Below are 22,620 nucleotides of genomic sequence, written 5' to 3' on the forward strand. Positions count from 1 at the left end.
TATTCTTTGCTTCTGTTGAAATTCTTCTGCGCTGTATTGATAACATTTGTAAAAAGAGAGGTTTATAATCATAAGTTGATCTCTAAGCTAGCTCAGACAGCCGAGTGACAAACTCTGTATATAAGCCAGCAAATAAAACTTAGAAATCAAACACCCCAATAAACCCCGTGAAGTCGTTGACGGCTCTCAAAAGACACCCACAACAAAACAGCGAGATTTTCAACCTTTATCAGTAAAATGTTGGAAACATATTTAGAATGAAATACAATAAAAACCTTTAATAATTACTCTCATGATAAGGTTAACTTATTTTTGCTTTTAATTAATTATTTTTTGGTAGAATAAATAGATGGAAATGTAACATCATCATCATGCAGGTAAAGACGAGTGATCTCATCATTAAGCAGGCTGTATTAGAGCGATCATTCACAAAAGTCCTTAATATGTACCTACGAATTGTTATTAATTGTGTCAGCTATCCACTTAGCGTTACTTGGCACAGATACAAGGAAATTCATAGATTTTTCGTCCATGTATCTTAAATGGGCGACAATACCAAGCAGGTAGTAACGTCCATTTTTTAAGCAGCTCACGGGTCCTCCAGAGTCTCCAATGTAAAATCCCGCGTTTTTTCCATTGGCTGACTCAACACTTTCCACGCAGAAATAAAGGCCTACACGATAACTGCGGTCCATATATGAGTGACCAGCTTGGCACATGTCATGGTTTATTATTCTGATGCGCAACTGCTGAAGAATGTCTGGTGAACCACCGGCAGTAAATGATGTGCGACCCCAACCTGTGACAAAACAAGGCGAGGCGTCCCAAACGTTGCCCTCCGGAAAACAAATTGGCTGCACGGAATCTGAAAACGTTAACGGTGAAGAAAGTTTGTAAAGCGCCATATCATTACCATTACCACGTGCGCGAAAACGTGTTTTGGTCTTTGTTCTATTTGCCCTTTGAAGACTGTTGCTTCCATAGTAGACATCATTGACTTCATCTTCACCACAGTGTCTAGCTGTAATTATCCATTCACGATGTATGATAGATCCTCCACAGGTTCCTAAACTCGAGCTAAACCAAATTTGCCAGGGCCAGGCATTCACTGGAGCATCTTTGCCGTTGACGATCTGCTTCGATTGGTCGTTTTTAGACATTCCACAATCGCCTTGTTTGAATAATGGCGGCGATGGTAAGTTCTTGTTTACAGGTATTTTTGGGTATCTAGTGTCATATTCTTGCTCGTATTTCTCTAATGGCAATTGATTAATTGCGCAATATTCCGCTAGGGTGAAATCAACACAAAGTAATACAAGTGCCTGTTGAGGAAAAAATAAAACCACATGAAGACATGGACATATTTGATGAAATTAAACATGCAAATTCACATATGGAAAGTCATGAAGATGAGAGAAATGATTTCAGACAATTAAAATTGGTCTTGGCGCTGAAAAGACTATATTGGTTCGAAGTCACTGAATCGACCAATTAGTTTAATGATAACTAAACGTTTGAATATTAAACTAATTGCTGAACCGCTTTTTTTAAAGCTTCACTCAATTGTCTCTTGTCTATACTAACTTTATTTAAAGATGCACATCTTACACGTAATAAAATACACTTTAACTGCACCTCTGCCAACTAAACTCTAAACAACGTCATTGAAACACCGAAGTAATGCTAAATCACGTCACTATAATACCGACGAAGAGCGAAATATCGTTATAACAATACCACCTTCAAAGATAATTTCACAACAAAACGACTTGATTATAGAATTTCGCTTCTAGATTAGATCTGTCTCCAGCTCTCCAGCTTCCTCTGCTTCCATGATCGAACTCGGGACTTACATATTTAGCAATCACGGGCTTTACCGACCTGACCACGCCGACACCTAACTTATTAATATTTCTTTACACATTTGAAGCTGTATTTTATATTTATACATCTACATTTGCTCTAAGACTGACATAACAGAGAACATAAAATGGAACATGTTAAGAAGAACATTATTTGTGGGCTTTAAAGACAATTTTAATTCTTTCAAAATGCAAGCGTTTGATTCCTAAAAACACAATCATCCCACACGATACATCTTTATCCTAAATGAAAATATGAAAACAAAATTTACCCAAAAAAGTTCTTTCATTTCTTACAATCATAATAGGATGGCTTTACTCTGCCGTATCTGATCATCTTGTTTGCTGATATTCCAGTTTCACTAATATCTTGTCTAACAATGGAAATATGAAAGGAAACTTATTAAACATATTCTGCAACTTTTGTGACATTTCAGAATAACGGTCGTTGCTTAATAAAATACGAAATTATATATAAATATATGTAACGTTTTGTGCGGCCATGCTGGGTAAGGTAAGGTAAGGTAAGGTAAGGTAAGGTAAGGTAAGGTAAGGTCAGGTCAGGTCAGGTCAGATCAGGTCAGGTCAGGTCAGGACAGGACAGGACAGGTCAGGTCAGGTCAGGTCAGGTCAGGACAGGTCAGGTCAGGTCAGGTCAGGTAAGGTAAGGCAAGGTAAGGTAAGGTAAGGTAAGGTAAGGTAAGGTAAGGTAAGGTAAGGTAAGGTAAGGTAAGGTAAGGTAAGGTAAGGTAAAGTAAAGTAAGGTAAGGTAAAGTAAGGTAAAGTAAGGTAAAGTAAGGTAAAGTAAGGTAAAGTAAGGTAAAGTAAGGTAAAGTAAGGTAAAGTAAGGTAAAGTAAGGTAAAGTAAGGTAAAGTAAGGTAAAGTAAGGTAAAGTAAGGTAAAGTAAGGTAAGGTTAGGTTAGGTTAGGTTAGGTAAGGTAAGGTAAGGTAAGGTAAGGTAGATTTAGATTTAACCCTTAAATGCATGACTTTTTAATAATGATTGAAAAAAATATTTTTATATTGTTTTGGTGGGTATATGAAGAGTATAGTCAAGTAAAAAAATATTTTTAGTTTAAACATGTTCTTTAACTAAAATCCGAAATGTTGCATGTCTGCAACATCATGTAGTAAGGTGATACTTTTTAAGACAGTTGTTGATCTTGTTACAACAAAGATATATGTTGCACTTGTGGCAAACTGTTTGAGCTTGATGTGAATCTGCACCTGTCATTGCACTATTCCACGAGACTTAGTGTCCACTCAGGTCCAGGAGATCCAGGGTCCATTCTGGTCCTAGAGATCCAAGGTCCACAATTATCCAGGGTCCACACTGGTCCATGAGATTCAGGGTCCACACTGGTCAAGGATATCCAGGGACCACACTGGTCCATGAGATTCAGGGTCCACACTGGTCCATAATATCTAGGGTCCACACTGGTCCAGGATATCTAGGGTCCACACTGGTCCAGGATATCTAGGGTCCACACTGGTCCAGGATATCCAGGGTCCACACTGGTCCAGGGTATCTAGGGTCCACAGTGGTTCAGGAGATCCATTGTCCACACTGGTCCAGGATATCTAGGGTCCAAACTGGTCCAGAATATCTAGGGTCCACACTGGTCCAGGATATCTAGGGTTCACACTGGTCCAGGGTATCTAGGGTCCACACTGGTCCAGAATATCTAGGGTCCACACTGGTCCAGGATATCTAGGGTCCACACTGGTCCAGGATATCCAGGGTCCACACTGGTCCAGGGTATCTAGGGTCCACAGTGGTTCAGGAGATCCATTGTCCACACTGGTCCAGGATATCTAGGGTCCACACGGGTCCAGAATATCTAGGGTCCACACTGGTCCAGGATATCTAGGGTTCACACTGGTCCAGGGTATCTAGGGTCCACACTGGTCCAGAATATCTAGGGTCCACACTGGTCCAGGATATCCAGGGTCCACACTGGTCCAGAATATTTAGGGTCCACACTGGTCCAGGATATCTAGGGTCCACACTGGTCCAGGATATCTAGGGTCAACACTGGTCCAGGATATCCAGGGTCCACACTGGTCCAGGATATCTAGGTCCACACTGGTCCAGGATATCTAGGGACCACACTGGTCCAGGATATCTAGAGTCCACACAGGTCCAGGATATCTAGGGTCCACACTGGTCCAGGAGATCCAGGGTCCACGCTGGTCCAGGAGATCCAGGAAGATACTCTGGATCACCAAGAGCATCTACTTCATATTGTTCTTCACCTTGATTCACATTGATTTCTTAATGATTATGCTGAAACTAGAAGAAAAACAAGGTACTATATAATCACCAATGCTGATGTATAAAGTAAAAAAAATAGTGCAGAAGTAGGTCAATTTGCATAACGTTGCAGCACTGCAACCTAAGTTTTGTGAAGATTTTAAAATAAATTATGAATTGATTTTCAAAACAACACATACAATATGTAATACATACCTTAGGTTGTCAGAAACATATTTTTTGAAATTCCAAAACCAGTTTATTTGACTTTGATGAACTTTGAAACGCCAACCAAAAATGCTGATAAAAAAAACGTTGTGAACATGCACAAATTTGAGATCGGCTTGGCGGTAAAACAAATCTAGGTCACTTAGACATGCGCAAGCTGTAGGTTAACATTGTAGCAGTCAAACAACGTGATGCACAGAATAAAACATGTTTAGGCTAATATTTTATGGGAAGGTAACTGGTATGTTGCAGATTTGTACCGGTATGCATTTAAGGGTTAAATGTTTAAATTTAGATCTAGATCTATAATCTAGTTCTAAAATTATATTAAAACTTGTTTGTTTCTGCTGCCGATTGAAATTTTCGAAGCAAGAGAAGCTATTTCCTGTGATACAATAAAATGACCTTCTTGCCGTATATACTGTATCCCCATTTAATCAATGCCTTACCTGTTACAATGAATTTTTAAATTTTCTATATTTAAAGTTTAAATACAAACCAATATAAATTAATCAAGTGCAACCGATAGTCAACAAAATTTTCTTTCAAATTTTAAGTGCCGAATGGTGCACATTTGCTAAAAAATACGCATCTATATTATGCGCATGTCTAATTATGTTTTAAATTTTAAATAGAATAAAATAATTGCGCACAAAGTTAATGGCAAAAGGTTAATTTGTTACCATAACACATAGGTTGATGAAATTTCATATATAAGTATTATATCACATTTTTATTTTTGTATAAACTTTTCAGTGATTTCCGATAAACGGAAGTGAATCTTATTCTATATTCAATTTTTCAAGAGCCTATAACTTGAGTATGGTTCACATAGATAAACGAAATTTCACATATACGTAAAATATCAAATTCTGTCAAATTTTGAGTATTTTTCTAGATTCTAAAAAGACAATTTAACTTTCCTGTTAATGTACTAATTTTCCGCTTATCTATACACAACATATTTATGTTCATTTATTGGGTAACTCATTTTTCTATTCAGTGGCGGGATTAGAAAAAAAAGCACCGGACGCACATTTTTTAAAGACCTAATTAAATATTAAATTAAATTATTTCTTGATTTAGTAATCCTCATCTATTTCATTTGCTAAGTGTCTCTATTATAATTTAACAGGACTCAAATCAATAGGCTTCTAATAACCCAGTTGTAAAAAAAATATTGTAATTAGTATTTCTGGTTTAATATTATATATATACTAGCCGTCCCGGCCAGGCCCTGCTCTGGCTTCTGTGAAAAACCTTTCTGTTAAAGACCATTACCTGTGTGTTCAGTAATCATCCTAAACCCGGCATTGCCCACCCAAACCACAACCAACCAAAAACAACAAAACGCAAACATAACGCTAACACAATTACAAATACAAACGAAAACAAAAACCTAACAACAAACCCAACCACAACCACCAATACAAACACAAAGAAAAAACAAACAAAAAAGCAAACGAAAACAAAAACCTAACAACAAACCCAACCACAAACACCAATACCAACAAAAAAAAACAACGAAAAAGCAAACGAAAACAAACCAAATCCAAACGCAAAACCAACCAAAAACACAAACCCAAAAAAAAAAACACAAACAAAAACGAAAAAAGAAAGAACAAAAACGAACCAAATCAAAACGCAACCACTAACGCAAACCCACCTAAACACAAAGAAAACACTAACGCGAACATAAACGCCCGGGGCGGAATCACCTGTTTTAGCTTAATGAACGACTATAGTACCCCAACTTATTCACAGTCTTTTGCACTCACTTAAACGAACGCGCCTGTTTCAATTTAATAAACAATTTTAATACTCCAAGCTTATCCGTAAAATACCTACAACATTTGCACTTGATCAATCCCCGCTAATTATGTAATTATTTTTTTTCCCAACACCAAAACAAAGTAATTAAAAAGTAAATTATTTTCACGGAATGCAATGGTTTTATAAAGGGAAGTAATTGTGTTTTTCCTAATTTATCAAAGGGAAGTAAGTGCTATAGGACTAAATAAAGACATAATTAGAATTTTTCTAAAAGATGATATTTTTTTTTAAACTTGTGTTTAATGAACATGCCGACAATTATTACTATAATTTGAAAAATGAAAATTATTTCCCAACACTTTCAATAGTAAATTTTTAGCTCATAAATTTAGACAAATGCGCACGATAATTTTCTAACACTTAAATTCGTACAATTCCAACGACATACAAATGCATTACATACAGAACTGAGCTTTATATATTATATATATATATATATATATATATATATATATATATATATATATATATATATATATATATATATAAATATATATATATATATATATATATATATATATATGGGGGGGGGGGGCGCCAAATTGAACGTTCAACCAGGGCAGGTGAGGGGGGGGGGGGCGAGAGGGGTTGAGGTTTAAAGAAAATGTCTTCTCCTGACCAGGTCATTTGTCTCTCACCTGACCATGTCATTCTCCCCTCACCTGACCATGTCATTTGTCCCTTATCTGACCATGTCATTTGTCCTTCACCCGATCATGTAATTTCTCTCTCACCTGACATATCATTCGTCCCTCGTCTGACCTTGTCACGGCGGGCAATGGCATTTGCAACCAAAGCTGTTACGTCCTGGTTAGTTTCAACTCAAGAACGACTCGTGTTTACGTTCAATACGTTTATTCGGTCTCACATATTCACATTACAGAGTAGCCCTCGACCTAACTGCTACCAACTAATCCCTGACAATCATTCACTCCAACTTTTATACCGCACTCGACCTTGGGATAACAATACATAAACACACCGGGGTTAACAATATTCTAGGGTAAACTCAACCCACACACGCACTCTCCCCTAATTCTAGATTATTCTATCCTGTGCTAATCTAACCTACAACTGACCAGTAACAAAATCTACTTTTTAAAATTGTTTTGAGTTATCTGAGCAAAATTCCTTAGCCTGCTGCAACCAGTACCAGTGCCAGGTTATTTAGCGCCCTAGGCAAAACTTATTAAAAGCGCTCCACCCCCCCCCCCCCCCCCCCGCAATTTTTTTCGTGCCCCAATATTATCAGAGGCGTAACGACCCTTCCCGGCGCCCGGGGACAAACTTTTGATTTGCACACCCTCCCATTTAACTTTTGATTTGCACCCCCTCAAACTTTCAATTTGTTTTTCCAACCCATTTTGGCGCCACCCTACGGACAGCGCCCTAGGCTACCGCCTAGTTCGCCTTATGGGTAGCACCGGCCCTGGCTACAAAAAACGTTTATCAAAAATGTTTTGCAATGTAGTGATCTGTTGGAAAACATAACACACTACTGTGCGCCTCGATTATAATTTGGTAAAACATAATGGCCACGTAGGCGGGCGGCTAATCTTGGCAGGATACACGTAAATTTCCTTTTTTTTTTTAATCCGTCGAAGGCCGTAGTTAGGAGACCCCTGGTCTAGACTAAAACTATCTTGTATCATTGTATGACCACATAGTAATGGTATTCATACATTTTCTTTTGCTAGCTATCCCGTCATCTGAGACTTTTTGGAAAAGAGAATGTGTGTCTTGAAGGCGTTACCATTAGATTGTGATATAACTGATGAAGTGAGCTGCTCTTACTATTTCACTAAACTGTTTCAGATTCTGAATCTCTGCTTTTTAAAGAAGTGGTCTAAGCTCCCAGTCTGCCAAAGTTTCAGATAAACATTTGACCTGTGATGCAATATGTTGCTGAGGATAACTCTGCAGCTGATACATTGTCGACCATTATACCTCATCCCAAAATAGAACAAGTTTTGTTCCCATGAATTTATGCATTAACCAAACAGAATTATTTCAAGAGAGTGAAGCTTACATAGTTCTAAACATTTTTTTTTTGGTGAGGGCTGTATGTTACTTTGGATACCATTGTTCGCCACAAATAAATCTCTATTGGCATGAACATGGCAGATCACGGCTAGCAATTGTTCTAAATTTTCAGTTCGAAACACAATATATCTAGTACTTTTTTAGCTGGAAAGTACACAAAATAGGGGATGTGACGCCAACCACCTCATAAGAGATTTCTTACGACAATCATAAGTTTATCTCTAAGCTAGCTCAGACAGCCGAGTGACAAACACTATATATAAGCCTGTAACTAAAACTTAGTAATCAAACACCCCAATAAACCCCGTGAAGTTGTTGACGGCTCACCAAATTCACCCACAACAAAACAGCGAGATATTCAACTATTATCAATAAAATATTGGAAACATATTTAGAACGAAGTAGAATATAAACCTTTAATAATTAGTCTCAAGGTAAGGTTAACTTATTTTCGCTTTTAATTAATTATTTTTTGGTAGAATAAATGGATGGAAATGTAACATCATCATCATGCAGGTAAAGACTAGTGATCTCATCATTAAGCAGGCTGTATTAGAGCGATCATTCACGAAAGTCTTTAAAATGTACCTACGAATTTTTATTAATAGTGTCAGCTATCCACTGAGCGTTACTTGGCACAGAAACATAAAATTTCATTGCCTTTTCGTCCATTTTTATTGAATGGGCGACAATACCAACCAGGTAGTAACGTCCATTCTTTAAGCAGCTCACGGGTCCGCCAGAGTCTCCAATGTAAGATGCCGCGTATTTTCCATTGGCTGACTCCACGTTATCCACGCAGAAATAACGACCTACATTATAACTTTCGTCTTTAAATGAGTGACCAGCCTGGCACATGTCTTGGTTGATTATTCTGATGCGCAACTGCTGAAGAATGTCCGGAGTTGCACTGCCACTAAATGACGTGTCACCCCAACCTGTGACAAAACAAGGCGAGGCGTCCCAAACGTTGCCTTCCGGAAAACAAATTGGCTGCACGGAATCTGAAAACGTTAACGGTGAAGAAAGTTTGTAAAGCGCCATATCATTACCATTACGTGCGCGAAAACGTGTTTTGGTCTTTGTCCTATTTGCCCTTTGGCGACTGTTGCTTCCATAGTAGACATCATTGACTTCATCTTCACCACAGTGGCTAGCTGTAATTATCCATTCACGATGTATGATAGATCCTCCACAGGTTCCTAAACTCGAGCTAAACCAAATTTGCCAGGGCCAGGCATTCACTGGAGCATCTTTGCCGTTGACGATCTGCTTCGATTGGTCGTTTTTAGACATGCCACAATCGCCTTGTTTGAATAATGGCGGCGATGGTAAGTTCTTGTTTACAGGTATTTTTGGGTATCTAGTGTCATATTCTTGCTCGTATTTCTCTAATGGCAATTGATTAATTGCGCAATATTCCGCTAGGGTGAACTCAACACAAAGTAATACAAATGCCTGTTGAGGAAAAAATAAAACCACATGAAGACATGGACATATTTGATGAAATTAAACATGCAAATTCACATATGGAAAGTCATGAAGATGAGAGAAATGATTTCAGACAAATAAAATTGGTCTTGGCGCTGAAAAGACTATATTGGTTTGAAGTCACTGAATCGACCAATTAGTTTAATGATAACTAAACGTTTGAATATTAAACTAATTGCTGAACCGCTTTTTTTAAAGCTTCACTCAATTGTCTCTTGTCTATACTAACTTTATTTAAAGATGCACATCTTACACGTAATAAAATACACTTTAACTGCACCTCTGCCAACTAAACTCTAAACAACGTCATTGAAACACCGAAGTAATGCTAAATCACGTCACTATAATACCAACGAAGAGCGAAATATCGTTATAACAATACCACCTTCAAAGATAATTTCACAACAAAACGACTTGATTATAGAATTTCGCTTCTAGATTAGATCTGTCTCCAGCTCTCCAGCTTCCTTTGCTTCCATGATCGAACTCGGGACTTACATATTTAGCAATCACGGGCTTTACCGACCTGACCACGCCGACACCTAACTTATTAATATTTCTTTACACATTTGAAGCTGTATTTTATATTTATACATCTACATTTGCTCTAAGACTGACATAACAGAGAACATAAAATGGAACATGTTAAGAAGAACATTATTTGTGGGCTTTAAAGACAATTTTAATTCTTTCAAAATGCAAGCGTTTGATTCCTAAAAACACATTCATCCCACACGATACATCTTTATCCTAAATGAAAATATGAAAACAAAATTTACCCAAAAAAGTTCTTTCATTTCTTACAATCATAATAGGATGGCTTTACTCTGCCGTATCTGATCATCTTGTTTGCTGATATTCCAGTTTCACTAATATCTTGTCTAACAATGGAAATATGAAAGGAAACTTATTAAACATATTCTGCAACTTTTGTGACATTTCAGAATAACGGTCGTTGCTTAATAAAATACGAAATTATATATAAATATATGTAACGTTTTGTGCGGCCATGCTGGGTAAGGTAAGGTAAGGTAAGGTAAGGTAAGGTAAGGTAAGGTAAGGTAAGGTAAGGTAAGGTAAGGTAAGGTAAGGTAAGGTAAGATAAGGTAAGGTAAGGTAAGGTAAGGTAAGGTAAGGTAAGGTAAGGTAAGGTAAGGTAAGGTAAGGTAAGGTAAGGTAAGGTAAGGTAAGGTAAGGTAAGGTAAGGTCAGGTAAGGTAAGGTAAGGTAAGGTAAGGTAAGGTAAGGTAAGGTAAGGTAAGGTAAGGTAAGGTAAGGTAAAGTAAAGTAAGGTAAGGTAAAGTAAGGTGAATTAAGGTAAAGTAAGGTAAAGTAAGGTAAAGTAAGGTAAAGTAAGGTAAAGTAAGGTAAAGTAAGGTAAAGTAAGGTAAAGTAAGGTAAAGTAAGGTAAAGTAAGGTAAAGTAAGGTAAAGTAAGATAAAGTAAGGTAAAGTAAGGTAAAGTAAGGTAAGGTTAGGTTAGGTAAGGTAAGGTAAGGTAAGGTAAGGTAGATTTAGATTTAAATGTTTAAATTTAGATCTAGATCTATAATCTAGTTCTAAAATTATATTAAAACTTGTTTGTTTCTGCTGCCGATTGCAATTTTCGAAGCAAGAGAAGCTATTTCCTATGATACAATAAAATGACCTTCTTGCCGTATATACTGTATCCCCATTTAATCAATGCCTTACCTGTTACAATGAATTTTTAAATTTTCTATATTTAAAGTTTAAATACAAACCAATATAAATTAATCAAGTGCAACCGATAGTCAACAAAATTTTCTTTCAAATTTTAAGTGCCGAATGGTGCACATTTGCTAAAAAATACGCATCTATATTATGCGCATGTCTAATTATGTTTTAAATTTTAAATAGAATAAAATAATTGCGCACAAAGTTAATGGCAAAAGGTTAATTTGTTACCATAACACATAGGTTGATGAAATTTCATATATAAGTATTATATCACATTTTTATTTTTGTATAAACTTTTCAGTGATTTCCGATAAACGGAAGTGAATCTTATTCTATATTCAATTTTTCAAGAGCCTATAACTTGAGTATGGTTCACATAGATAAACGAAATTTCACATATACGTAAAATATCAAATTCTGTCAAATTTTGAGTATTTTTCTAGATTCTAAAAAGACAATTTAACTTTCCTGTTAATGTACTAATTTTCCGCTTATCTATACACAACATATTTATGTTCATTTATTGGGTAACTCATTTTTCTATTCAGTGGCGGGATTAGAAAAAAAAGCACCGGACGCACATTTTTTAAAGACCTAATTAAATATTAAATTAAATTATTTCTTGATTTAGTAATCCTCATCTATTTCATTTGCTAAGTGTCTCTATTATAATTTAACAGGACTCAAATCAATAGGCTTCTAATAACCCAGTTGTAAAAAAAATATTGTAATTAGTATTTCTGGTTTAATATTATATATATATATATATATTTATATATATATATATATATATATATATATATATATATATATATATATATATATATATATATATATATATATATGGGGGGGGGCGCCAAATTGAACGTTCAACCAGGGCAGGTGAGGGGGGGGCGAGAGGGGTTGAGGTTTAAAGAAAATGTCTTCTCCTGACCAGGTCATTTGTCTCTCACCTGACCATGTCATTCTCCCCTCACCTGACCATGTCATTTGTCCCTTATCTGACCATGTCATTTGTCCCTCACCCGATCATGTAATTTCTCTCTCACCTGACATATCATTCGTCCCTCGTCTGACCTTGTCACGGCGGGCAATGGCATTTGCAACCAAAGCTGTTACGTCCTGGTTAGTTTCAACTCAAGAACGACTCGTGTTTACGTTCAATACGTTTATTCGGTCTCACATATTCACATTACAGAGTAGCCCTCGACCTAACTGCTACCAACTAATCCCTGACAATCATTCACTCCAGCTTTTATACCGCACTCGACCTTGGGATAACAATACATAAACACACCGGGGTTAACAATATTCTAGGGTAAACTCAACCCACACACGCACTCTCCCCTAATTCTAGATTATTCTATCCTGTGCTAATCTAACCTACAACTGACCAGTAACAAAATCTACTTTTTAAAATTGTTTTGAGTTATCTGAGCAAAATTCCTTAGCCTGCTGCAACCAGTACCGGTGCCAGGTTATTTAGCGCCCTAGGCAAAACTTATTAAAAGCGCTCCACCCCCCCCCCCCCCCCCGCAATTTTTTTCGTGCCCCAATATTATCAGAGGCGTAACGACCCTTCCCGGCGCCCGGGGACAAACTTTTGATTTGCACACCCTCCCATTTAACTTTTGATTTGCACCCCCTCAAACTTTCAATTTGTTTTTCCAACCCATTTTGGCGCCACCCTACGGACAGCGCCCTAGGCTACCGCCTAGTTCGCCTTATGGGTAGCACCGGCCCTGGCTACAAAAAACGTTTATCAAAAATGTTTTGCAATGTAGTGATCTGTTGGAAAACATAACACACTACTGTGCGCCTCGATTATAATTTGGTAAAACATAATGGCCACGTAGGCGGGCGGCTAATCTTGGCAGGATACACGTAAATTTCCTTTTTTTTTTAATCCGTCGAAGGCCGTAGTTAGGAGACCCCTGGTCTAGACTAAAACTATCTTGTATCATTGTATGACCACATAGTAATGGTATTCATACATTTTCTTTTGCTAGCTATCCCGTCATCTGAGACTTTTTGGAAAAGAGAATGTGTGTCTTGAAGGCGTTACCATTAGATTGTGATATAACTGATGAAGTGAGCTGGTCTTACAATTTCACTAAACTTTTTCAGATTCTGAATCTCTGCTTCTTAAAGAGGTGGTCTAAGCTCCCAGTATGCCAGAGTTTCTGATAAACATTTGACCTGGGATGCAACATGTTGCTGAGGATAACTCTGCAGCTGATACATTGTTGACCGTTATACCTCATCCCACCTTAGAACAAGTTTTGTTCCCATGAATTTATGCATTAACCAAACAGAATTATTTCAAGAGAGTACAGCCTACATAGTTCTAAACATTTTTTTTTGGTGAGGGCTGTATGTTACTTTGGATACCATTGTTTGCCACAAATAAATCTCTATTGGCATGAACATGGCAGATCACGGCTAGCAATTGTTCTAAATTTTCAGTTCGAAACACAATATATCTAGTACTTTTTTAGCTGGAAAGTACACAAAATAGGGGATGTGACGCCAACCACCTCATAAGAGATTTCTTACGACAATCATAAGTTTATCTCTAAGCTAGCTCAGACAGCCGAGTGACAAACACTATATATAAGCCTGTAACTAAAACTTAGTAATCAAACACCCCAATAAACCCCGTGAAGTTGTTGACGGCTCACCAAATTCACCCACAACAAAACAGCGAGATATTCAACTATTATCAATAAAATATTGGAAACATATTTAGAACGAAGTAGAATATAAACCTTTAATAATTAGTCTCAAGGTAAGGTTAACTTATTTTCGCTTTTAATTAATTATTTTTTGGTAGAATAAATGGATGGAAATGTAACATCATCATCATGCAGGTAAAGACTAGTGATCTCATCATTAAGCAGGCTGTATTAGAGCGATCATTCACGAAAGTCTTTAAAATGTACCTACGAATTTTTATTAATAGTGTCAGCTATCCACTGAGCGTTACTTGGCACAGAAACATAAAATTTCATTGCCTTTTCGTCCATTTTTATTGAATGGGCGACAATACCAACCAGGTAGTAACGTCCATTCTTTAAGCAGCTCACGGGTCCGCCAGAGTCTCCAATGTAAGATGCCGCGTATTTTCCATTGGCTGACTCCACGTTATCCACGCAGAAATAACGGCCTACACGATAACTGAGGTCTTTATATGAGTGACCAGCCTGGCACATGTCTTGATTGATTATTCTGATGCGCAACTGCTGAAGAATGTCCGGAGTTGCACTGCCACTAAATGACGTGTCACCCCAACCTGTGACAAAACAAGGCGAGGCGTCCCAAACGTTGCCTTCCGGAAAACAAATTGGCTGCACGGAATCTGAAAACGTTAACGGTGAAGAAAGTTTGTAAAGCGCCATATCATTACCATTACGTGCGCGAAAACGTGTTTTGGTCTTTGTCCTATTTGCCCTTTGGCGACTGTTGCTTCCATAGTAGACATCATTGACTTCATCTTCACCACAGTGGCTAGCTGTAATTATCCATTCACGATGTATGATAGATCCTCCACAGGTTCCTAAACTCGAGCTAAACCAAATTTGCCAGGGCCAGGCATTCACTGGAGCATCTTTGCCGTTGACGATCTGCTTCGATTGGTCGTTTTTAGACATGCCACAATCGCCTTGTTTGAATAATGGCGGCGATGGTAAGTTCTTGTTTACAGGTATTTTTGGGTATCTAGTGTCATATTCTTGCTCGTATTTCTCTAATGGCAATTGATTAATTGCGCAATATTCCGCTAGGGTGAACTCAACACAAAGTAATACAAATGCCTGTTGAGGAAAAAATAAAACCACATGAAGACATGGACATATTTGATGAAATTAAACATGCAAATTCACATATGGAAAGTCATGAAGATGAGAGAAATGATTTCAGACAAATAAAATTGGTCTTGGCGCTGAAAAGACTATATTGGTTTGAAGTCACTGAATCGACCAATTAGTTTAATGATAACTAAACGTTTGAATATTAAACTAATTGCTGAACCGCTTTTTTTAAAGCTTCACTCAATTGTCTCTTGTCTATACTAACTTTATTTAAAGATGCACATCTTACACGTAATAAAATACACTTTAACTGCACCTCTGCCAACTAAACTCTAAACAACGTCATTGAAACACCGAAGTAATGCTAAATCACGTCACTATAATACCAACGAAGAGCGAAATATCGTTATAACAATACCACCTTCAAAGATAATTTCACAACAAAACGACTTGATTATAGAATTTCGCTTCTAGATTAGATCTGTCTCCAGCTCTCCAGCTTCCTTTGCTTCCATGATCGAACTCGGGACTTACATATTTAGCAATCACGGGCTTTACCGACCTGACCACGCCGACACCTAACTTATTAATATTTCTTTACACATTTGAAGCTGTATTTTATATTTATACATCTACATTTGCTCTAAGACTGACATAACAGAGAACATAAAATGGAACATGTTAAGAAGAACATTATTTGTGGGCTTTAAAGACAATTTTAATTCTTTCAAAATGCAAGCGTTTGATTCCTGAAAACACATTCATCCCACACGATACATCTTTATCCTAAATGAAAATATGAAAACAAAATTTACCCAAAAAAGTTCTTTCATTTCTTACAATCATAATAGGATGGCTTTACTCTGCCGTATCTGATCATCTTGTTTGCTGATATTCCAGTTTCACTAATATCTTGTCTAACAATGGAAATATGAAAGGAAACTTATTAAACATATTCTGCAACTTTTGTGACATTTCAGAATAACGGTCGTTGCTTAATAAAATACGAAATTATATATAAATATATGTAACGTTTTGTGCGGCCATGCTGGGTAAGGTAAGGTAAGGTAAGGTAAGGTAAGGTAAGGTAAGGTAAGGTAAGATAAGGTAAGGTAAGGTAAGGTAAGGTAAGGTAAGGTAAGGTAAGGTAAGGTAAGGTAAGGTAAGGTAAGGTAAGGTAAGGTAAGGTAAGGTAAGGTAAGGTAAGGTAAGGTAAGGTAAGGTAAGGTAAGGAATGGTAAGGTAAGGTAAGGTAAGGTAAGGTAAGGTAAGGTAAGGTAAGGTAAGGTAAGGTAAGGTAAGGTAAGGTAAGGTAAGGTAAGGTAAGGTAAGGTAAGGTAAGGTAAGGTAAGGTAAGGTAAGGTAAGGTAAGGTAAGGTAAGGTAAGGTAAGGTAAGGTAAGGTAAGGTCAGGTCAGGTAAGGTAAGGTAAGGTAAGGTAAGGTAAGGTCAGGTAAGGTAAGGTAAGGTAAGGTAAGGTAAGGTAAGGTAAGGTAAGGTAAGGTAAGGTAAGGTAAGGTAAGGTAAGGTAAGGTAAGGTAAAGTAAAGTAAAGTAAGGTAAGGTAAGGTAAAGTAAGGTGAAGTAAGGTAAAGTAAGGTAAAGTAAGGTAAAGTAAGGTAAAGTAAGGTAGAGTAAGGTAAAGTAAGGTAAAGTAAGGTAAAGTAAGGTAAAGTAAGGTAAAGTAAGGTAAAGTAAGGTAAAGTAAGGTAAAGTAAGGTAAAGTAAGGTAAAGTAAGGTAAAGTAAGGTAAAGTAAGGTAAAGTAAGGTAAGGTTAGGTTAGGTTAGGTTAGGTTAGGTTAGGTAAGGTAAGGTAAGGTAAGGTAAGGTAGATTTAGATTTAAATGTTTAAATTTAGATCTAGATCTATAATCTAGTTCTAAAATTATATTAAAACTTGTTTGTTTCTGCTGCCGATTGAAATTTTCGAAGCAAGAGAAGCTATTTCCTATGATACAATAAAATGACCTTCTTGCCGTATATACTGTATCCCCATTTAATCAATGCCTTACCTGTTACAATGAATTTTTAAATTTTCTATATTTAAAGTTTAAATACAAACCAATATAAATTAATCAAGTGCAACCGATAGTCAACAAAATTTTCTTTCAAATTTTAAGTGCCGAATGGTGCACATTTGCTAAAAAATACGCATCTATATTATGCGCATTTCTAATTATGTTTTAAATTTTAAATAGAATAAAATAATTGCGCACAAAGTTAATGGCAAAAGGTTAATTTGTTACCATAACACATAGGTTGATGAAATTTCATATATAAGTATTATATCACATTTTTATTTTTGTATAAACTTTTCAGTGATTTCCGATAAACGGAAGTGAATCTTATTCTATATTCAATTTTTCAAGAGCCTATAACTTGAGTATGGTTCACATAGATAAACGAAATTTCACATATACGTAAAATATCAATTTCTGTCAAATTTTGAGTATTTTTCTAGATTCTAAAAAGACAATTTAACTTTCCTGTTAATGTACTAATTTTCCGCTTATCTATACACAACATATTTATGTTCATTTATTGGGTAACTCATTTTTCTATTCAGTGGCGGGATTAGAAAAAAAAGCACCGGACGCACATTTTTTAAAGACCTAATTAAATATTAAATTAAATTATTTCTTGATTTAGTAATCCTCATCTATTTCATTTGCTAAGTGTCTCTATTATAATTTAACAGGACTCAAATCAATAGGCTTCTAATAACCCAGTTGTAAAAAAAATATTGTAATTAGTATTTCTGGTTTAATATTATATATATACTAGCCGTCCCGGCCAGGCCCTGCTCTGGCTTCTGTGAAAAACCTTTCTGTTAAAGACCATTACCTGTGTGTTCAGTAATCATCATAAACCCGGCATTGCCCACCCAAACCACAACCAACCAAAAACAACAAAACGCAAACATAACGCTAACACAATTACAAATACAAACGAAAACAAAAACCTAACAACAAACCCAACCACAACCACCAATACAAACACAAAGAAAAAACAAACAAAATAGCAAACGAAAACAAAAACCTAACAACAAACCCAACCACAAACACCAATACCAACAAAAAAAAAACAACGAAAAAGCAAACGAAAACAAACCAAATCCAAACGCAAAACCAACCAAAAACACAAACCCAAAAAAAAAAAACACAAACAAAAACGAAAAAAGAAAGAACAAAAACGAACCAAATCAAAACGCAACCACTAACGCAAACCCACCTAAACACAAAGAAAACACTAACGCGAACATAAACGCCCGGGGCGGAATCACCTGTTTTAGCTTAATGAACGACTATAGTACCCCAACTTATTCACAGTCTTTTGCACTCACTTAAACGAACGCGTCTGTTTCAATTTAATAAACAATTTTAATACTCCAAGCTTATCCGTAAAATACCTACAACATTTGCACTTGATCAATCCCCGCTAATTATGTAATTATTTTTTTTCCCAACACCAAAACAAAGTAATTAAAAAGTAAATTATTTTCACGGAATGCAATGGTTTTATAAATGGAAGTAATTGTGTTTTTCCTAATTTATCAAAGGGAAGTAAGTGCTATAGGACTAAATAAAGACATAATTAGAATTTTTGTAAAAGATGATATTTTTTTTTAAACTTGTGTTTAATGAACATGCCGACAATTATTACTATAATTTGAAAAATGAAAATTATTTCCCAACACTTTCAATAGTAAATTTTTAGCTCATAAATTTAGACAAATGCGCACGATAATTTTCTAACACTTAAATTCGTACAATTCCAACGACATACAAATGCATTACATACAGAACTGAGCTTTATATATTAGATATATATATATATATATATATATATATATATATATATATATATATATATATATATATATATATATATATATATATATATATATATATATATATATATATATATATATATGGGGGGGGGCGCCAAATTGAACGTTCAACCAGGGCAGGTGAGGGGGGGGGGGGCGAGAGGGGTTGAGGTTTAAAGAAAATGTCTTCTCCTGACCAGGTCATTTGTCTCTCACCTGACCATGTCATTCTCCCCTCACCTGACCATGTCATTTGTCCCTTATCTGACCATGTCATTTGTCCCTCACCCGATCATGTAATTTCTCTCTCACCTGACATATCATTCGTCCCTCGTCTGACCTTGTCACGGCGGGCAATGGCATTTGCAACCAAAGCTGTTACGTCCTGGTTAGTTTCAACTCAAGAACGACTCGTGTTTACGTTCTATACGTTTATTCGGTCTCACATATTCACATTACAGAGTAGCCCTCGACCTAACTGCTACCAACTAATCCCTGACAATCATTCACTCCAGCTTTTATACCGCACTCGACCTTGGGATAACAATACATAAACACACCGGGGTTAACAATATTCTAGGGTAAACTCAACCCACACACGCACTCTCCCCTAATTCTAGATTATTCTATCCTGTGCTAATCTAACCTACAACTGACCAGTAACAAAATCTACTTTTTAAAATTGTTTTGAGTTATCTGAGCAAAATTCCTTAGCCTGCTGCAACCAGTACCGGTGCCAGGTTATTTAGCGCCCTAGGCAAAACTTATTAAAAGCGCTCCACCCCCCCCCCCCGCAATTTTTTTCGTGCCCCAATATTATCAGAGGCGTAACGACCCTTCCCGGCGCCCGGGGACAAACTTTTGATTTGCACACCCTCCCATTTAACTTTTGATTTGCACCCCCTCAAACTTTCAATTTGTTTTTCCAACCCATTTTGGCGCCACCCTACGGACAGCGCCCTAGGCTACCGCCTAGTTCGCCTTATGGGTAGCACCGGCCCTGGCTACAAAAAACGTTTATCAAAAATGTTTTGCAATGTAGTGATCTGTTGGAAAACATAACACACTACTGTTCGCCTCGATTATAATTTGGTAAAACATAATGGCCACGTAGGCGGGCGGCTAATCTTGGCAGAATACACGTAAATTTCCTTTTTTTTTTTAATCCGTCGAAGGCCGTAGTTAGGAGACCCCTGGTCTAGACTAAAACTATCTTGTATCATTGTATGACCACATAGTAATGGTATTCATACATTTTCTTTTGCTAGCTATCCCGTCATCTGAGACTTTTTGGAAAAGAGAATGTGTGTCTTGAAGGCGTTACCATTAGATTGTGATATAACTGATGAAGTGAGCTGGTCTTACAAATTCACTAAACTGTTTCAGATTCTGAATCTCTGCTTCTTAAAGAAGTGGTCTAAGCTCCCAGTCTGCCAGAGTTTCTGATAAACATTTGACCTGGGATGCAACATGTTGCTGAGGATAACTCTGCAGCTGATACATTGTCGACCGTTATACCTCATCCCAAAATAGAACAAGTTTTGTTCCCATGAATTTATGCATTAACCAAACAGCATTATTTCATATTTATTTTTTGGGTGGGGGCTGTACTGTTAGTTTGGATACCATTGTTCGCCACAAATAAATCTCTATTGGCATGAACATGGCAGATCACGGCTAGCAATTGTTCTAAATTTTCAGTTCGTAACACAATATATCTAGTACTTTTTTAGCTGGAAAGTACACAAAATAGGGGATGTGACGCCAACCACCTCATAAGAGATTTCTTACGACAATCATAAGTTTATCTCTAAGCTAGCTCAGACAGCCGAGTGACAAACACTATATATAAGCCTGTAACTAAAACTTAGTAATCAAACACCCCAATAAACCCCGTGAAGTTGTTGACGGCTCACCAAATTCACCCACAACAAAACAGCGAGATATTCAACTATTATCAATAAAATATTGGAAACATATTTAGAACGAAGTAGAATATAAACCTTTAATAATTAGTCTCAAGGTAAGGTTAACTTATTTTCGCTTTTAAATTATTATTTTTTGGTAGAATAAATGGATGGAAATGTAACATTATCATCATGCAGGTAAAGACTAGTGATCTCATCATTAAGCAGGCTGTATTAGAGCGATCATTCACGAAAGTCTTTAAAATGTACCTACGAATTTTTATTAATAGTGTCAGCTATCCACTGAGCGTTACTTGGCACAGAAACATAAAATTTCATTGCCTTTTCGTCCATTTTTATTGAATGGGCGACAATACCAACCAGGTAGTAACGTCCATTCTTTAAGCAGCTCACGGGTCCGCCAGAGTCTCCAATGTAAGATGCCGCGTATTTTCCATTGGCTGACTCCACGTTATCCACGCAGAAATAACGGCCTACACGATAACTGAGGTCTTTATATGAGTGACCAGCCTGGCACATGTCTTGATTGATTATTCTGATGCGCAACTGCTGAAGAATGTCAGGTGAACCACCGGCAGTAAATGATGTGCGACCCCAACCTGTGACAAAACAAGGCGAGGCGTCCCAAACGTTGCCTTCCGGAAAACAAATTGGCTGCACGGAATCTGAAAACGTTAACGGTGAAGAAAGTTTGTAAAGCGCCATATCATTACCATTACCACGTGCGCGAAAACGTGTTTTGGTCTTTGTCCTATTTGCCCTTTGGCGACTGTTGCTTCCATAGTAGACATCATTGACTTCATCTTCACCACAGTGTCTAGCTGTAATTATCCATTCACGATGTATGATAGATCCTCCACAGGTTCCTAAACTCGAGCTAAACCAAATTTGCCAGGGCCAAGCATTCACTGGAGCATCTTTGCCGTTGACGATCTGCTTCGATTGGTCGTTTTTAGACACGCCACAATCGCCTTGTTTGAATAATGGCGGCGATGGTAAGTTCTTGTTTAGAGGTATTTTTGGGTATCTATTGTCATATTCTTGCTCGTATTTCTCTAATGGCAATTGATTAATTGCGCAATATTCCGCTAGGGTGGACTCAACACAAAGTAAAACAAGTGCCTGTTAAGGAAAAAATAAAACCACATGAAGACATGGACATATTTAATGAAATTAAACATGCACATTTACATATGGAAAGTCATGAAGATGAGAGAAATGATTTCAGACAATTAAAATTGGTCTTGGCGCTGTAAAGACTATATTGGTTCGAAGTCACTGAATCGACCAATTAGTTTAATGATAACTAAACGTTTGAATATTAAACTAATTGCTGAACCGCTTTTTTTAAAGCTTCACTCCATTGTCTCTTGTCTATACTAACTTTATTTAAAGATGCACAACTTACACGTAATAAAATACACTTTAACGGCACCTCTGCCAACTAAACTCTAAACAACGTCATTGAAACACCGAAGTAATGCTAAATCACGTCACTTTAATACCGACGAAGAGCGAAATATCGTTATAACAATACCACCTTCAAAGATAATTTCACAACAAAACGACTTGATTATAGAATTTCGCTTCTAGATTAGATCTGTCTCCAGCTCTCCAGCTTCCTCTGCATCCATGATCGAACTCGGG

At 36.8% G+C, this 22,620-nt stretch overlaps 3 protein-coding genes across 11 annotated transcripts in view; all 3 read right to left on the bottom strand.

The window, feature by feature from the left end:
* Positions 1-22,620, bottom strand: part of LOC131937464 (chymotrypsinogen A) — a 69,582-nt gene that overhangs the window by 42,164 nt on the left and 4,798 nt on the right. For 2 of the 6 annotated variants that reach the window (XM_059294931.1, XM_059294932.1), the window contains exons 2-3: positions 16,033-16,134; positions 14,163-15,220 (exon numbers count right to left, since the gene is read on the bottom strand). The exons of 1 other annotated variant lie outside the window; for it this stretch is intronic. In XM_059294931.1, the coding sequence (XP_059150914.1) occupies positions 14,351-15,220; positions 16,033-16,050 (888 nt within the window). In that variant the 5' untranslated portion in view covers positions 16,051-16,134 and the 3' untranslated portion in view covers positions 14,163-14,350. Of the gene's footprint in view, positions 1-14,162; positions 15,221-16,032; positions 16,135-21,083; positions 22,096-22,620 lie in introns of those variants that run through there. 3 more of the 6 variants (XM_059294922.1, XM_059294921.1, XM_059294923.1) reach the window with 2 other exon arrangements.
* LOC131937467 (chymotrypsinogen A-like) lies at positions 282-4,889 on the bottom strand. 2 transcript variants are annotated; one of them, XM_059294933.1, is made up of 3 exons: positions 4,845-4,889; positions 2,135-2,236; positions 282-1,322 (listed from the first exon to the last, which is right to left on the bottom strand). In XM_059294933.1, exons 2-3 carry the CDS (start codon positions 2,150-2,152, stop codon positions 450-452), a joined length of 891 nt encoding a protein of 296 aa, XP_059150916.1. In that variant the 5' UTR covers positions 2,153-2,236; positions 4,845-4,889; the 3' UTR covers positions 282-449. The 2 variants fall into 2 exon arrangements, with proteins under 2 accessions (XP_059150916.1, XP_059150917.1); XM_059294934.1 differs by having other exon boundaries at positions 4,795-4,853.
* Positions 8,622-11,500, bottom strand: LOC131937470 (chymotrypsinogen A-like). Of its 3 annotated transcripts, none has more exons than XM_059294940.1 (3): positions 11,453-11,500; positions 10,492-10,593; positions 8,622-9,679 (listed from the first exon to the last, which is right to left on the bottom strand). In XM_059294940.1, exons 2-3 carry the CDS (start codon positions 10,507-10,509, stop codon positions 8,810-8,812), a joined length of 888 nt encoding a protein of 295 aa, XP_059150923.1. In that variant the 5' UTR covers positions 10,510-10,593; positions 11,453-11,500; the 3' UTR covers positions 8,622-8,809. The 3 variants fall into 3 exon arrangements, with proteins under 3 accessions (XP_059150923.1, XP_059150922.1, XP_059150924.1); XM_059294939.1 differs by having other exon boundaries at positions 11,403-11,494; XM_059294941.1 differs by lacking the exon at positions 11,453-11,500 and adding an exon at positions 11,359-11,396.

The sequence above is a fragment of the Physella acuta genome, unplaced genomic scaffold (assembly GCF_028476545.2).
Source record: "Physella acuta isolate Inbredline_101_S28 unplaced genomic scaffold, ASM2847654v3 ptg000211l, whole genome shotgun sequence".
NCBI lineage: Eukaryota > Metazoa > Mollusca > Gastropoda > Physidae > Physella > Physella acuta.